Consider the following 18,891-nt stretch of genomic DNA (forward strand, 5'->3'; position numbering starts at 1 on the left):
CGAAACGTTTAACGATTTTCCTAAACGTTCCTAGGCAACAAGACTCACCTAGTATTGTCTTCTCCAAAAACTGTAATCATTGATAAATTGAAATAGTTTCCGCAGCATACGCGATATTTTATTGTTATTCATTCCGTACCTCGCCTTATCGAAGTTTTCTTTAGGATCCTATACTGTTTTTAAATCATTCCCTAAGTTTATTATAGATAATGAACAATGTAAACGGTGACTTAAAATACTAATTTTCAAATATTACCAGCCTTGTGAACCCTACTCAATGCAAACAATCGATCAAATTTAAGTGAATAATTTTGTAACCACAACGCAGGCTAAAAATTAAATGAGTCATCTTTACTCAATATGGTTTACGAAACAGAATGTTCAACAGAACTTTCCAATTAGAACGCAGTTTATTTTTCTTTCGAGTTGTTACAGTAATTAATTATCTCTTCGGCTTTAATCCTGCGATTTTCAACGATTAAATATTCATCAAAGTTATTTTGAGGTTATTATAATGTGTATAAATTCGAGCGTACTCTTCCCTTAAAGGCCGGCAAAGCACCAACTAAAACTAGGTGTACGCATCCACTAAAAATAGGGGGCAAACGACCCCCTGTTATATATTTAAAAAATATCAATTCGAAGTTCGTATGTAATGTAATTAATGTGGTTGAAAGTACCGCACATATACACAAGTACCCCACGGGACACACCTAACATAATTCAAAAACACACAAAATTGCAATTTATGTATTGAATTCCAATTATCCAATTATTCATTTTATACATGTTAAAAGATCCTTAATACATTATTATAAATAAATTCTCTAACATTTTATAAGTAACTTAAAGTCTTTTATATAATGTCCGATATCTTATAAAATGACTAGGTGTTTTTTTGGTTATTTTTATTCGCTTTGACGAATTTAATGTCTATTTGACATTAAATCCTGATAGATGTCAATTCGGGTATACATAGTCGAAAGTGCTTTTTTTAGAGAGATGGGAATTGGGTAGGGACTATAAGCTTTGTATGTCGCCGTTACATAACGGGGATCTGTCGTCTGGGACACGTTATTATGCTATATATACATCTACAAGTATAATAAGTATGTTTAACTCTCTTCGGGAATGTACGAACTTTGTTCCATAAGTACTTAGCCTACATTTTTTTTGACAACTGGCGATTTATCACTTAAAATAATATCTTTTGAGTTCGATACACTGGTCTCTAAAATGCGTCTCCTGGAGGTCTGCAAAGAAGGCCTGGCCTACACGGTGGCGATAGCAGCCTCATTCGACTCAAATTTCTACCCGGCAAATGACTTTTTCAAATTTGGAAACGGAAAGATCATGTTAGACTTAAATTAAGTTATCAGTCTTAACTTAGGCTAAATCGTAATGTTGCATGATGTCTCTTGACATAACTTAATTTTAATTTATTATTTAATTTCAAGTACATGATATTTTTTAAACTGCACACAAAATTTGTTGCAGTCTAGCATATTTTGAATTTTAATGCTAACTTTTTATGTCTATGAATTAAATTTAATTTCGTAAAAAAATGTTTACTAAACAATTACTTATATTTTTTTGTTTCTTTACTAGTATTCAATACATATCTAAGTATAAAGAATGTTATGCGATTCTAAGTTTCGCCTTTAAACACTGAAACACTAAACTAGAAATATAACAGTCGACAATTGAAACTCAAGTTTATCAAGAATAGTTCGAGTAGACTTGGCGAAAAGATTCTTTGAGTGCGTCAACAGACACTTTAAAACTCTTACCTAATAAAACTAAATTACTTTACGTTCTCGACAGCTATAAACTTGTTTGAAAAGTTGTTATCATTCAAAATAGAAAATATTGCTTTATCCATCCATATTGTAATTCAATAGTTTAGTCTTGAGAAAAAAAGGATGGAATTATGAATCGTAGTTTTAACTTTATTAAGAAAAATAAAGAGCGTACCAATTCTTAAAAGGCCGGCAATGCACTCGCAAGCCCTCTGGCATTGAGTGTCCATGGGCGGTGGTATCACTTAACATCAGATGAGCCTCCTGCCCGTTTGCCCCCTGTTCAATAAAAATGAGATCAAATTTTACACCCGACATTTTCAGCGATAAGGTTTTTAGTGCGGCTCATTAGAGACAACAGTTGAAAAAAAAATCTGAAAAACATAGTCATGAGTTATTTACTATAGTGAATAAAAAGAGCCTTTTTGACCTGACTTTTGTTACCAAAACAGAATAATCAACTATAAAAAAATATTTTTTAGCTAAAATTTTTGTCAGTTCGTCTGACTGTTTGAGCAATTGGCAAGTGGAGAGAGAACACTTGGTTTTACCGATACAGTGGTTTTATATTTCTTAATATTTACCAATAAGATTCCGAGAGAGACCAATTAGTTTTAGAAATAATGTAAGTGATACTTAGCGTTACGAAACCCTAAATCTTATTAATACGTTACAATGTATCACAGATACAATATTTTTATTGTGTTTTGTAATTAGCCACTATTTCACCTAAGGCATAGTAATTAAAGTAACTATCTAGACAGCAGTAATATTGTTATTGTATTACATGATATTAATTCGACGAGACTATACTATACTTTAGAAGTTAGCTTTGTGTTCTAAATAATATAATTACTTTATATTTATTGTAGATAAAATATGCAGATATATGAGCTATGCCTATTAAGGAGGTTAGATACAGTTTGTCTATTATTTGAGAGCTCAAACCTTTTTTGATACGATAAAAAGTATTTTTATATTGTCTGTGAATTACACAAAATTAAGCAGACGCAATATAAACCTAAACAATTATAAAAAAGATTAATAACAAGCATTTTTATGTTTAATATGATATATCCCTGGGTCCTTCACGTCCTCCTTTTATGTATTTTGATATTTTAGACCTCATAAATGGACCGTTTTAATTTTCCCTTTATAAGCTGATACTCGGCGTGATTAATTGGGTTTGTAAAGTACCTCTGAGCCTGTTAAAATCATTTTCAGTAATTTACCTGTAATGGTATTAAAACATTGTTGAATGCTCGTTAAATTATTAGTTCAGGAAAATTTTTCGAGGTCCGTAGCTGATTCATTTAAATTTAACAAATAAAATAAAAATGTGTTGTTTCATTTGACAACAATTTAAAAAATATTCGGGGCTCCCAGCTCTTCCATTACAAACTTTATTATTAATTTCTTTAAAAAAACATATGTACACTGAAAGTGATTTTAACAGGCTTAGAGGTACTTACAAAACCATTTAATCACGCCTAGTACATATTTATATCGACGCCCAATTAATGAAAAATCGGTATTTGGCAAAGGAAAAAGTGCTTTTCCATCAAAAAACGCACCGGCTCACACCTACGCCGTCGCCACGGCCAAAACAATCAATTATACAGTATTTTTAATTTTATTACATCTTTTTTTAAATATTTTTCTTCTCTCCACTGTTGTTACGTGTGTGCATGAGTGCATAAGTGAGTGTGTGGGTGCATGTTAGTAAATGAGTAAGTGTGTGAATGAATGAAAAGTTGAACTACAAATTAGGTCTCTTGAATCATCTCAAACAATGCGTAAGGTGTGTTCATAAGCCAGTTCTATCATCGTATTTTAGATTATAGACGGTGAGATGATGAGATGTACATATTAAGCAGCCTGTTTAATCTATTATAGATATAGTCTCTCTGCATATTGAGTCCCGCGAAATCAGTGTTTACAGTCTGACCGACGACAACATCCCTATTTATTTTCAGGAACAACCTACTATCATACGGTACTTTGTGTGCTTTTCCTTACACTTACTAAGTACTATATGATATCTAGAAGCTTCGTCAAGATTCGAAGGGAATCAGATTTAAACAAACAATAATTATCTATCAAAAAGCAAAAAAAACTGTCATACTTAAATACAGTTTTGCAAACTAGTAAAATAATGTTCAGTTAATTTATATTTATTTATCGTTGTTCTTATAACAAAGTTAATAAAATATAAAATACAACAGTCGTCAACAAGGATTGTGTTTAAGTGCCAATTTCGACATACCATTGGAAATCTGTTGGTTCGTAAAAGTGAAAGTAATGAGACATGAAAAGGCTACAATACCTCGTTCCATCGCTATACTGAAAATTGTAATTAAAGTAACAGCGAACTATATTATATACGAAATCAAGGTACTTATATTTTTCTTTAAGACAATTTTTAGTATGTGGCCAGGCAAATTAAATATAGCTTTGTTTTATTTTTAATTTTTGAGTGAAGTACGGTTTCAGCACGGAATTTATGAAGCTTGACAATAATAGGAAAAGTCAGCTAATAATCTGCATATCTGTAAAACAATGTAACCAGCAAATTATAAAAAAATAATCAGTGGCGCTATAACCTCTTTAGGTCTTGGCCTCAGGTTTCTGAATCTGTTTCATGGTCAATTTTTTAATCTAATATAAAGCAAGCAGGTGATCCGCCTCCAGTGCCTGACACACGTCGTCGACTTTTTGGGTCTAAGACATGTCGGTTTTCTCACGATGTTTTCCTTCACCGTTCGAGCAAATGTTAAATGCGCACATAGAAAGAAAGTCCATTGTTGCACAGCCGGGGATCGAACCTACGACCTCAGGTATGAGAGTCGTACGCTGGAGCCACTAGGCTAACACTGCTCAAACAGCAAATTATACCTTCCTAAAAATTTAAAACTTTTGTAACTATTTATTAGGAGCCTTATTGGCTCTCCAATCTTCTTTTATGCCTTTGTCCCTTTAGTTTAACTTAGAGGCAATGAGGCATTTAATAGAAAGAGTAGTATATATTAGTACGTTTTTTAACCGTTTTAAACATGTACTGGAAATTTCTATTTTTTTTACTTTTTTTTTTCTAGAGATGTTTTTATTTATTATTTATATTTTTTTAATTCTGTGGCCATAGGTCAGAATAGCATACTGAGCAAAAATTTACCTCCTTAACATTGACTGATCTATGACCTGTATATCTATCTATATATTACATTTTTTCATTAAGTCCCCTTTTTCAAAAAGACATTTAAGCGTAAAATTGTATTATTGTTTTAGGCTTTACACTCGAATCAGTCTTGTTTGTAATAGTTGCATTTCTTAATACTACTCGTACTCAAAAACTTTATTAGTTAGTTTATATACAACTTACCACGTAATACGATATTGATGTGATACGATAGAGCGAATCTTCTAAATGTATAAACATTAGTCTTAATTTAGAACTTACCAAAAGATAGTAAAAGAAGATCGCTCACAGCCAAACTGAACAGATAGTAATTTGTGGCAGTGTGTAACCCGGGGTTGCGTATAATTACCACGCACACACAAACATTACCGATCACACCAGTTAAAAATATAACTACAAGCACTATGCTGATAGGTATTATTTCTTTTAGAGGCAGCCGCTGCGACCCCATAATCCACCATAGCATTTCTTCTTCGCTGCAGTCGAAGTTCGACAAATTATTGCAGCGGTTATAAAAGTCTTCAAATGTCTCATTTTGACGAAGAAAGTGGACGTCCATGATTGGATTTTGTACAATTAATATTGATAAATATTATTTGTTTATGATTCTACTTTACGTATGATTCATTTTATTGGACGCAAAAGCATGAGATACACGTCTTCTTTGAACGCTTTTCCCGCGCGGACTGAAGTCTGAAACACCAAAGTGAAAATTCCAGGGATATCTATATTCACCCGAAACAGTAATATAACTTCCCTGACAGACTAATCAAGCAAACAAAAATCTTATTAAAACTTATGAAACTCAGAACTTGGATTATAATGAATTGTTATCTCTGATATTAGTTTGATTAAGTATTAAACGCTGTCTGCCTTTAATATTTGTTTAAAAAATCACGTTTGACGCGGCAAATGATAAATATATATTTTCTCTTAATTTCTAATTCACGCAGACAAAATCTAAGTCTTCTTTAAGAGTACTTTTTAAAGTAGGAATTAATAAGCGCTTATTTAATTTAATTTAATCATTATTGGATAGCAGAATTGATGAACTATTCATCTTAGAAGCCAGCCAGCTAAGCCACTAATTAGATATTAAGTCTTAATTATTGGTAGGTCATGTATTTAGTTGCCTCAAATTGTAACAAATAAATATGGTTAATTACTGACGCCTGACGATGAGTCATGCCTAGGCTTCCCCGTATCTGCTGATAGGTCACTCTCATATCTTCCTCTATCATGCATCGCACAGCACTGATGTTATCTTCAGTAATCGCTGTTAAAGGACGTCCCTTACGCGGATCATCATTGAAATTGATACGTCCACGTCCATTGATACGTAAATAGTGGCATTAAGAAATGCTAATTGCAGCCTATCGTAGCTATGTTGTTGAGCCCAACGAAAGTCATAATAAATCATTGACCGAAAATTTTCACGTGTAACAAGAGTTTTAGATTTGCCGCCAATTCACAAAAAAAATGCATACAATATGAGATTACCAGAGTAATAAAATTGAAATTCAAAAAAATGTTTTCTTTGGCAATGTTTCTCGACTAGTTGGCCAGTTCTAAACATTTTCAGTGTTACCCACTGTATTATTCACACGGGCCACTTTTTTAATATATATTTATAAAAAAACTGGCCCGTCTTAACTTCGCATTGGTGGTGATTTATTTTATAAACATTTTTGTAGATATGGATAGTTCTTAAACATTGTGCAACATTTTTTTTTCATAAATATTTTTCGAAGTGTTCGTTGTAAGATATTTTGTAGGTTTTTTTTACACCTTGGGTTATTTGTATTATTGTGGTTTTAGTAGGGATCCTTATTGTTTCTTGTAATATAAATTAATCGGTGATTTTGTAGAATTTAAATGGTGAACGAATTTGTATAATCGGTCCAGTACTTTTTGAACCATTTCGTTACAAGCATTCTTACATACAAATTCTTCCTCTTTATGAAAGTAGTAAGAAAGGAGCTATTGCTATTATGCCACCATAGAACATGACTGGATCAGTTAGATCACTTGGCTGTCTGATTACTGGGCAGCGTTGTACGTTAAATGGTTAGGAGTACTAAAAATATTTATAAAATCTGAACTTTAATGACAAAAGAAATTGTTTAAAACATATATTTTTTAGCATTAAAAGCCTCATTTGCACATGAGGAAAAATCGAATTCTTACTCTATATAAAGTTCCTTAAACACAATTATATTTAATAAAGGTCAAATCAAACTGGTGAGAAAAACACAAATTGAAATTAATTAATTTATTACAACCTTTAAACTGTTGATAAAAATACAGGGAACATTTTAAAACCAATATTATATTTTTTACATGGATGTGAACTGCTATCTATATGTACTATAGGTATATAATGCTTTTATATAACGCACACACCTTAATACGGGTCAGATTTAAAAACGAGACTTAGATTAAACTATGACTCCCGTCTGTCAAAATGCAAGTCTAATATCAATAAAGTACTTAAAAAACTAATTTCTCAGCAATCGATTTGTACTTGTTTATTTGAAAATTAATCAGTATTACATTTACATAATTAGTTCACCAGTACATAGTTGAGAAATCAGCTCTCTCATATGCTATTTCGTATATCTAAGTTAAAAATACACACATTTTATATTATATTATGCTAAATACGCAAAATTTTGTGAATTATTAATTGCAGTTGCCGGCAAGTGAGTTTTCCAAGTACCCTCAGCACACTTTAAGTTTCGTCAGGTACCCTACAGAGAAACATATACATAAACTATAATAAAATAGCTCGCTCGCTATTCGATTTAGTACCACAGCTTTCATACATTTTTTATTTTAGGAATAGTATTCAAAAGCGAACGTAAATTTTGCAGTACTTTCTGTGCTGAAGGATTTATGATTCCTTTATGAAACTAAGTCCGTGGCTGTTTAAGCATGTTAATATAATCTATATTCAAGCAAACTTAGAATTTGTACAACAAAGCTTAGTTTGATAAAAATCAAATAAAACCTCAAATATAAAATTCTATCGTTTATCAATAAAAAATAAGTCTGAACTATGATTTATTTTCACTCCAAGACACAAAATATTAATTAACTTACCTAGGCATAAGTGTTGTGAAAAAAAATAAAGAAATTGAAGCAAAAAGCAAATAAATTCGTTTAAGAACAGTGTTAACAAAATGTAGATACGCATACAATTAACTAGAACTAAGTATAAAATATATTTCAAAATATATGGTTAACATATAGAAATAATTAGCGTTACTTCTAACGATCCTATTCTAAAACATACTATAAACATTTTTTTTATATAACAGGGGGCAAACGAGCAGGAGGCCCACCTGATGTTAAGTGATACCGCCGCCCATGGAGTGTCCATGACAGAGGGCTCGCCAGTGCGTTGCCGACCTTTTGAGTCAATAAGTTAAACAATGTTTCGAATTTATTTATAGTAATGAAACAATAACTAAAGCACAGTAATAAAAGTTTGAACCGACTTTAAAAACTAAGAAGTTAAACATTTTGCTTATGTGCACGAAAAATACTTAGATAATCAAACCTATAGATATTTATTACTAACTATTTGAGGTGGATTGTCTAGGTTGTAGTAGTAATGTAAAAATAAGACGTTTTAAAACATTCATTCTTTTGGCCCAGTGCCGGTACTATAACTTTTCGTTTCACGCGTTCCTAGAAATCAGAGCTACGACTAATACAATACGTTTGACGTATGTGAGTCATACTTAGCGTCATACTCAGTCTTATCTCTGAAACTAATACTAAGAGCTATATTGAAAATCTCATGGTACCGGCCCTGGTCACCTTTTATAGTTTTAGTAGAATTTATTGATGTGGTCTAAACGATTAATAAACATTCAACGGAACGTTAAATCGAAGAAAATTCTAGTAAGCAGTAAAACCTAGATTTTCTTAGTAGATTTTACTTACTCTTTCATTCTTTGTCCGCCTAAAGTTAAAAATAAAGTATGGTATGCATAATCTTGATATTAAATTTATTAAAATGTCTAAATAAAAGTAAAATATTATAGTGGATAAACGCTAATGATATTATGTAGCATTTATAATTGATTATGAAATATTTATTTTGCGAGTCATTCATTCGTTTCGTCCTTTCTAAACGTATTATATCCATTAAATATATTAATAAATGAATTAAAAATAAATCTAAATGTTTTACTAGCAGCTATAAACTTAAAATAATAAATTTATATATACATATAATTTGTACACGACAAGGCGGGTTGTCGACAAAAAAAAATTAGGACGTTTACCAAAAAATTACAATAATTTATAATAATATAGAGAATTTTCAGTAGAAATACATGCCAAAAAACACTTGGTTACGCAAAGCTTAATATAAAATACAAAAGTTAATGAAAAAAAGAAAATTTACAAAAAAAAATAACGGTACCAAATAACGAATAAACTATCAAATGTTTAAAAAAATAATAAAAATAATAATAAATTCTTATTTAGAATCATAAAACATTTAACGACAGTCTCATGTCAGTTTTATATGTACTTTTTGTAGTAAATATATAATATACGCATTAAATGCGGTAATTTCTTCTTCGTCATCCTATGTAATGTTTATATTATAACAGGGTCATTTTATATTTTATCCCAAAACCGATTTCAAAAAGCAAATACTATTAGTACTGGCGTAACAAAAGACGATTTAATTTTCTCTCTAAATATATCAAAAAGCGTTGTCGTTTATGAAAATCAAATACTATTTTAAAATAATAAAATAAAACTAAAATTTAAGTCAATAATAAAACTTAAAACTAATAATTGAACGTAGGAAGTACTTAAAGGAATATAGGATGAAAATCCGTGTTTCTTATTGAAGATAGACGAATTTTAATCCCATACTGATTACAAGACAAAGTTAATAATAAAAAAAAATGTCGTTTCAAGCTAACATACCGAGTTAGTAAAATAAATGTAAATTCACACAAACTAAAGCTAAATTACCATGTACATTGAACCTAACTTTTATCTATATTTGACGTTGTCCGGATTTATAAATTTTGTGTGTCATGTTTTGTTTTGTTTTTTTGCTCTGTGTCATATTTTCATTAGTGAAACCTTTTATGGATACATCCAATGTGTTTTGTTTTTTTTTTACTTTTTTTTATTGTATAGATGTATGTTTTGTTTCCAAATAAATATACCATTATTTCGAGGTGATTCTGGTGTTTTAACGGTTTCATAAAGAGATTCCAAATTGGAGTTGTCATTGCGGCATTGACAGCAGCATGAAAACCATTACCATTTTTCTTTTTTTGTAAATTTTTTTTTTACTAATCGGATATTTCCCCCTTTTCTTAGCAAATAAACGATTTCATTTCATGCATAGATCATTTGGCCCCAAACCCCGATGACTGATGCGCCAACGCAGGAGCCTGTTAAAATATTTATAACAAACACTAATGAACTAAGTTCAATTACGATATTACGTTAATCTAGACTTTATCATAGATAACCGAATAATGCTTTTGTTGTCTAAAAAATAGTCAAATTCATACCAGATTTAAAAAAAAATCCAAAATTAAATCCAAAAAAACCGTCACGCAATAGTGCACGTTGGCTCTTTGTAATAGGAGTCTAAACACCTATTTATCCTTAATAAGCCTTAATTAACAAGGTTTCGTGATTAAACTGCTAACTAAAAAGCCGGAACTAAAATCGTTCATAGATAATAGAATATTGTAATCGTTCATAGATAATAGAATATTGTAATCGTTCATAGATAAAAGAATATTGTAATCTTTATAAGTTTTTTATACTCCAAAAGCATTAAGTTAGTTTTTAACCTTCCTATATCACTCAGTTGACGAGTATGTGATATATTATTTACATTTACAAAAATATACGAAGCGAACGACGAATGAAAATATTTTACAAAATAATTCTGAAGATGGCAATTTTTTTTTTTGTAAATAAAGTTTTTTTATTCATTTCGATATTCCATTCGTCGCTTCACTTTTTTACCTAAATCTAAAAATACACAAAGGTACACTTTCTCTTAGAAAATACATATTAATCTTAACGAATTTATTAATTTAACATCGAGTTGTACTCAATTTTCTACTTTAAAATTACATTCGGTGAAACTCCCTTTTATTCACATTTAATATACAAGTTCAGAGTTAAATTATAAAACAATTTTGTCATTATAAAAATCTATAAACATTTAAAGCTAAAAATCGTTAGAAAAATCTAAAAATAAACATACACTGAAATCTCGATAACTCGAACCTCGTTAAGTCGGAAAATTACCATTCCCTGTCGCTGAACCCGAATACGAGATATCTTGACCTATTTAGACTGTAACTCGAACGAAATGTTATTTTCCTGCGAAGTATTGATACTATATATTTACAGAATGTCAAAAAGGAGATTCCGTAAGTCATAGTAAAATATAATGACGTCTAAATTGAAATTCCCAGAAATAATAGCAATTAAATCCAAAATGTTCGGGGCTTCTAATATAATGGTTTTGTTTTATACACGTCCAATTAATGAATTCATTCATAAAAAAATATACAATACAAAACCGAAATTGAATTGTTAGTCAAATTCCAGTCTAATAATATCAGCAGCTAAATCATATATGTCTATGTGATTTTTTTGCGTTTCGAACGAAATTCGAGTTATCGAAATTCCACTGTATTTTTTTTTTACTTAAAAACTAGGTTTTTCTTCTTGCTTAAGTACCCCAATCTCTTGAAGGACCGCTTCTATGCCTTCTGGCATTCGGCCTTGATCTAACTCGTGATTCCATGTGTAGAACTGGAATATATAAAAAAAAAATTTGTGTGTCTTATGCATCTGGTACATTAATTTTAAGTGTGATCTTAACTAAAAATGATTCTGAAAATTTAAATAAGGAACATTAAAAATAATTTCCATTACTCATTTAAATATTTTTTCTTTAAGTTTTGGCGCTGAAATTCCTGTCACATGAATACCTTTTCAAGTTCCTTTCGGAGCGCTAGAACGGATCTCTCCCTATCGGCAACCAGTTCCTCCAGATATTGGTATCTCAGCTTCTTGCGAGCGCGACACTCACGGGCCGACTGACGACTACGTTCTGAAATTGTCAGAATAACATTTAAGATGAAGAAGAGATGGGACGGACTGAACGACTGGTATTTATATATTTAAAACTGAAATATATCTTTGTATTAGTCATTCTACAGACTTTCAACGTGAACCCGTTTTGAAGTCAACTAAATTTCGAGATGGCATCGATGCATTTAAGTAAGATTGCTTATTGATTTACCTGTTTTTGATTCTAGGTTTAAAATCAGACAGAAATGTGTTCTATAAGCTCTAGTAGAATGTTAAAAATACTGGAACTTTGGAATTGAAGTTTAATTTTTAAAGGGTTTTTTGTTTGAAAATTCAATTGATCTGAGAGATGACATTATCAATGTTGTATTGACCTAGTTGTTAAGTGCACGAGTCTCTAGAAGAAGTTCGTGGCTTCAAGCTGCGACTGAGGACAAATGGATCTTTCATTCTATGTGCGCAATTTGCCCTTGCTTGAAACGACGAAAGACATCATGACGTCATCAAAAATTAATGACGTGTCAGACTAACCTATAATAATAAAATGATGAAACAAAGGCAATTTGAAGCTACATAAAGGTTTTAAGCGCCACTGGATTTGTATTTATTATGTTATTGAGAAGTGCGTCTTACCAAGTTTGGCCTTCATGTCCTGCTTGTCCTGTGCCTTTCTCCCGGGTCTTCGGCCGCGCTTACCCCCCTCGCGTCTCTCACCCCCTTCTGGCCCCGACGCACCCGTTGAGCCGTAAGCACCACTCAACTCCTGAAAATATTAAATTAATATTCAAGCCATTTCATTCAAAACCATATCTAGGTTATAGTGTATCCTTTCTAGAAGAAAACACTTAATTATAATCCTTCAGAAGAAATTTTCATTCCAATATTAAAATTATTATATTAGATTATATATTGGACAACCCTAACTTAACATTTACTTCGTTTTGTATTTATTTTTATTTACACAAAGAGTTTCGTTTTATTTATTTAGAATGAAGTTAGCAACCAGAACTGGAGCTTTTTTAAATAATATGTTGTTCCAGTACACAATAAAATTAATCTGTATTTAAGTATTCGTTTGTTGCTATATATTTCATTTATACGTACGTATTAAAAGTTACATAAATGTATTATTAGATTATCTAAAACTATATAAACAGTATTTATGAGCTTTAACCAGTGTGACTCAAAAGGAAAAATGTTATTAACTGAAGTAAACAAAGCACATAGCTTTTGTGGTTGTCTTCCTAATTACAAAACATAACTTAACTAGCTAAGGAAATACATAGATATAACCTTTATATATCCTAATTAGCTTTATCAATTGAACATCTAATTACTCTAAATAATGTGTGTATGATGTACAACTAAGAATTGATATCATATACAGAAAAACTTTCTGAATTGAAAATAAATGATGCACATAATAAGGCAGGATGGCGAATGGGTGGCGTCATTTTATATAAAAAGTAATATTATTATTTTAAACTAAGTTAATAAAATTACAAAATTTAGCCAAGCGACAATAACGAAATAGAATATCAAAATTATCCAAGCAAAGCACTCTAAAACGTTTAATGTGCCTGATAAACAGAATTTATTGCACATGTGCAAGTCGTAATATATCCTTTACATCGCAATCCTTGATATCGAGAAATGAGAAGGCCCCGAACAATGAACTTACAAGAGCGACGCAATACGTATTACTATATAGGTATAACACATTTATAGTAAGGTGACCAACTATACTCATTTTACTCTTTTTTCGCTAGCCGTACTCTTTTAAAATCCTTTAAAAGTACGCATTTGTATAATTTTATACTCATTTGTATTTCTAAAAGTTTTAAGTAATATAATTTTCCTTATATTGTCCAGGCACTAATACTGCTGTTTAAAAAAGTATTTTAACTAGGTAATAATTATTCTGTACAAACTGTTATCTGCCGTATTAACAGTCAAATTTAATATGTAAAATGAAAGTTGTTGGGATGTGGCCACGTTATTAAAACATCGTCATTTAGCAAAAAAAACCACTCCGAATAAAAATATGATTAAAAAAAATTATAAAGTTTTAAATCTTTTTCCATCTATAAAATAGTTGCAAAGTGTAGGTACTCTTATTGATCAAACATTTTTGGTCACCTTATTTACAAATCTAGGAGTTACTCGTATACATCTGAAACTTGACAAAGCATTAGTACTAGACGGACACATAGCTAATACATTTTCATGTACAAGGAATTATATAAATTTCCATTGCTTTATTTAGACAATCAATAACCAGTCACAAAAACAAAAGATAACAGCAAATTCGCACATTTAAAAAACAATCAACGATTTTGAGCCAGATATTTTTGATTGCATATATCATTTTACACAATCGTAAAAAACTGTTACAGATATAGGCCGTCTGCACGATAATGATAATGCATCCAAAATGTCAACCGTTTACAAATTACGTTATATTGAAGATAAGAATTTCAGATGGCATTTTCTGTTATTTACCTGAGAATTTGTAATGTACACTACAAAATGTTTCGACTACTCTAAAACTTGTTGTTATAGTGTGTAAAAGCGAATGAAAGTGCGTAGGTAGTAGTGTTTCAACCTGCGTTGCAGCGAGTATGAATGACTAGGTTAATCATAAGACGAGTTATATATATACTCTTACTACGTACTATACTTTTAGCTGCTGTGGTCTCTGGCAGAATTACCAGCGCTGTGGAACACTCTGCTTATCAGCATAATGCTCAGCCAGGGCCATTTACAACCACAGCACACACGCATTACATACTTAAAACATACCTTGTTCTTTAAAAAATATCTCTCATTCTTTTTTATATATTTTTTCTCGGATTATTGTTATTTTGTGTGTTTCTGTGTGTGTGTGTTTTGTAAGTAATAAATGTTATGTCTATGACTTATACAAAAGATCTTGAAAACATAATACCCACCCTGATTGCATATCAATGCATTACCCAACCATCAAGATCGGCGCGCGCAACTTGTATCAAGATATAGAGTAGGTATATATAGTACATTAAATGTTTATAAAAAATGAGGTGTCAAAATAAATTACCTATAAGATACTTATGTTATTACTTTAATTAAGATTTTGTAGTTTATAAATATAAACCCAACCGCTTCTTTTAGTAGCAAAATTCATTCTACGCATTCCCCATTCAATCTGATAAATTTTAATATCTAATAAGTCAGTTTATACAATTAATAATTACAATTTAAAACCGCCTAAAGTCTAAACATTCAAAATATTACAGTACGCAGTAAACAAATATAAAACTTCACGCCATATAACCGATAAAGATAATCCCAATAGATAAACAATACAATTCACAATAACAATTACAATATATTTATAATAAAATGCATTTTCATTCAATTGCCGCTGCATTAAATACGCAGTAACTCACTTAGCAACAAAACACCGGTCGGTCGCAACTCGCAACCAAACTGCGTCGTACATGTCGACCTATCAATTACGGCGTAGTAACTGATGTCTCACCCTAAATAATCTCGACACTATTTACACCACAAACAATAAAGTTTCAATAACCCGCTTCTTATTTTTCCAATTCTATATTATATTTCTCACAAGAAACGTTATGAATTTATAATTGTACTTACGATCTGACACCGCGTGACCGCCTGGGAGATAGTCTGAACACACACTGATCACTGATGACTGAATGAACAACTCTGAACTCGTTGCGCAGTGGGAACGAGCGCGCATTCGTTTTCTTTTTGGAAACAAACTTTTCAAGACACGACGGCGTAGTACAATGGAAAAAGGTTCAAGTACAAAAGTAAAACGTAGTTGCAGAGTATTGTACTCTCCCCACTTTGCATTACACTGACCTTATCGTTTGGCTGCACTCAGTAACTGCATAGAGACGAGGCAGTTTTTACGTTACAGTTATAGATGTATTTCTTGTGTCGTGTAGTGATTTTATTTAACATAATTGACAAATAATTACAAGAAAAATCAATCAAGTAAAATATTTCATTATTTTGCTTGATAAGTTTTTCCATGTCCTATTTTTTTTATTTTGTACAGATATACCTTACTTAAGAAATATATATATAATAAGGAAACTTGCGTATATTCGTTCATTATCTACAAATAATAATAATAGATCTTTTGTATCACTTCAAGTCTTTGTACCCATATCATGACAATAAAAATCTATGAAAGACATCCCATAATTTATTCATACAAAACTTTTATACCTATAAATATGTTTCAAAGTGAAGACATTAAATATTCAAAATATCTTAATAATTTAACAGTAACATCATTTTAGCTCACCATACAACTTACTAAGTAGTCAAATTTGGCCTACACAATATAATTTTACTAATTATTATTAAATCATTATTTTATGGCACATTTGTTACTTATTTTATCTTAAATGCATTTTTTTGATTAGTGCTATCTTTATTTAAATATAGTTTTTTTTTAATCTGGATGGGTAACTATAGATTCTAGATTGATCCATATTTTAAAAGGTTAAGTGTTATTATAATGTTGGTAATCTCAGGAATTACTACACCATTTTTGACTTTATTTAATACTTAATAAAAAAATAAAATTGCTTATGTTATGCCATAAAAAAACTTACTTTAATCATAATGTTTTTTAATGAAAAGTAATAACTTGTTCATTGACATGGCTAAGCAGATACATGAATGAAACAGATAAGTATTCTCAATGCTAAAACAAAAACAAACATGCTAGTTTTTATTAATGAAAATATGCATTTATGTTAAACAATTTTATATGTTTGAAAATAAATTCATAACAAATTTATAATTTCCACAAAAGTAATTTCAGTAGCAACAACATATTTAAGAAATCATTAGTGATACAAAATCAACTGCCTTGTATTGTGTAGTAAATTTTCTGAATAAGTAGATTAGAGTAAGGAATTGCTCTGCTAAAATTGTAAGGATTTAATAGTTAAGGTATAGTCGAGAAAGGTATAATCTTTCTTTCAATACATATTTGTTTCGAACACTGTCTAGTATGTAATTGAAATAAATAAGTTTTATAATATATAGAATGGCTTTACTGATTAATGGATATTAAATAAATATAAAAAATACTAGGTAAAGTATATTTTTACAAAACCATGGTTTTGTAAAAATATATTATATGCTATATGTGATAAGCAAAAAGTTTTAATTATCCAGTAATACCTAGGTACCTTGTAAACTATATCATATAACAGTGTTGCTTCTACCCAAAATATTTTTCCTTCATAAGTAATTTATCCAAGTCAAATGAATTATAAAACAGAACATCCTTATTTACTATATATATGTTTTTTTTTAAAAAAAAAGGACATCCCAAATGTCAAATCAATTATTATTTAGTATTAGAGGTGCTATTGCAAAACTCTACCTGAGATTTCACAAGTCTATAATTTATTGCCAAAATACTATTAATTTTTTGTTTCTCTTTCTTATAGCAAGCTTATATGCTGGTTTCATTTATTTTAATATCTTAATGTCAAAGATAAGTTAAAGCAACAAGATAAGGATTCTAGGTATAATGCCAAAATCATTATTGATGGAATCAGCTTTATTCTAAATATTTCATTATAAATTACACAGTTTGATTAATTTTGTAAATTATTAAGTAATTGGAAGTAGTGTGTAGTAAAAGTGTAGTACAAATATGAAAAAAAGATATGTTGACCATGTTATTTACTATTGAATAGAAAAGATAAGTTTTACAAATACAAAATGACGAAACTATTGTGCAATAGAATGTTACTTCACATGATAAGTTGTTGGTGTCAACAAAATTGTCGAATTATAACACTATAATCTAAAATGTTCTGCACAACATTTCTCTATAGAATGAAATATTTGTAAACTTTACGTAAAACACATAACACATTTTACGAAAATCTCAAACAACTAAGCACTTATCAGCATGTTTATCGCAATTTAACCAAAATAGAAACTAAAATCAACAAAATCTAAAATGGGTGACTTACATTTTGTGACTCTTCTTCCAATACAGCCATCGTTTCGAAGTCAATGTTCATGTTGTATATTTGTTCATTTAGGTTTTACACACGAAATAAATGAAAGCCAAGAGTAGGAAGTGACTAAAATAAAATAATTTATTATTTTTTTCTAGGACGTATTGTTTACAAACTTACGTTTCGCAAGGTCATTTAACAATTAGCATTTGTGATTTGACATTTGACCACAGACTATAATAGGTAATTTAGTGATAGTCTGAGGGAGTATTTTATAAATGTTATCATGTCGTTACCAGGCCATAAATTAATTTTTTTTTTATCTAAACACCATCTAGTACTACCACATTAATAGATTTAAGAACTAAAACTTATGTGAAAGAAAAGCTATATTTTTATCGTACTACCATAGATAAATTATTACTGACATTATCTGTTTATGAAAACAACTAAGGCGCCTAAACTAGTAAATAAATTATAAAGCTAAATTTGATTATAGGTTCGATGTGAATCTTTCCTTTGTATCGAACGTAAGAATGGAAATTATTAATCAAATAAAAAATCATCATAGTAATATTATAGAACTACCGTTTTTGATTATAATATTTTATTCAAACATCTCTTAAACATGCAAAGTATGCACGTGGCATTTGCTATACTTATTGTAGACGGCGTATTAAGATTGAATTGATGTGTTTCATTTTATCAGTCATATGAAAGATGTATTCAGGAATACTTTCGAATAAAGATTATGGTATTATACTTTCACTTTTGAAAATGACAT

At 30.1% G+C, this 18,891-nt stretch overlaps 1 protein-coding gene across 1 annotated transcript; it reads right to left on the bottom strand.

Moving 5' to 3' along the window:
• Nucleotides 1-7,252: 7,252 nt before the first annotated feature.
• Nucleotides 7,253-18,296, bottom strand: LOC110995729 (REPTOR-binding partner). The gene is made up of 4 exons (XM_022263021.2): nt 18,120-18,296; nt 12,733-12,862; nt 11,997-12,118; nt 7,253-11,817 (listed from the first exon to the last, which is right to left on the bottom strand). Exons 1-4 carry the CDS (start codon nt 18,168-18,170, stop codon nt 11,710-11,712), a joined length of 411 nt encoding a protein of 136 aa, XP_022118713.1. The 5' UTR covers nt 18,171-18,296; the 3' UTR covers nt 7,253-11,709.
• Nucleotides 18,297-18,891: the final 595 nt, after the last annotated feature.

Source organism: Pieris rapae, chromosome 6 (genome assembly GCF_905147795.1).
Source record: "Pieris rapae chromosome 6, ilPieRapa1.1, whole genome shotgun sequence".
Classification (NCBI taxonomy): domain Eukaryota; kingdom Metazoa; phylum Arthropoda; class Insecta; order Lepidoptera; family Pieridae; genus Pieris; species Pieris rapae.

What these genes read in the sequence shown, in the direction of transcription:
- LOC110995729 (XM_022263021.2), bottom strand. Translation starts at nt 18,170, where the DNA reads ATGAACATTGACTTCGAAACGATGGCTGTATTGGAAGAAGAGTCACAA. An exon ending in TGGAAGAAGAGTCACAAAAT is followed by an intron (nt 12,863 to 18,119) that starts GTAAGTCACCCA and finishes TAATATTTTCAG; the next exon opens with GAGTTGAGTGGTGCTTACGG. An exon ending in TCCGAAAGGAACTTGAAAAG is followed by an intron (nt 11,818 to 11,996) that starts GTATTCATGTGA and finishes TATATATTCCAG; the next exon opens with TTCTACACATGGAATCACGA.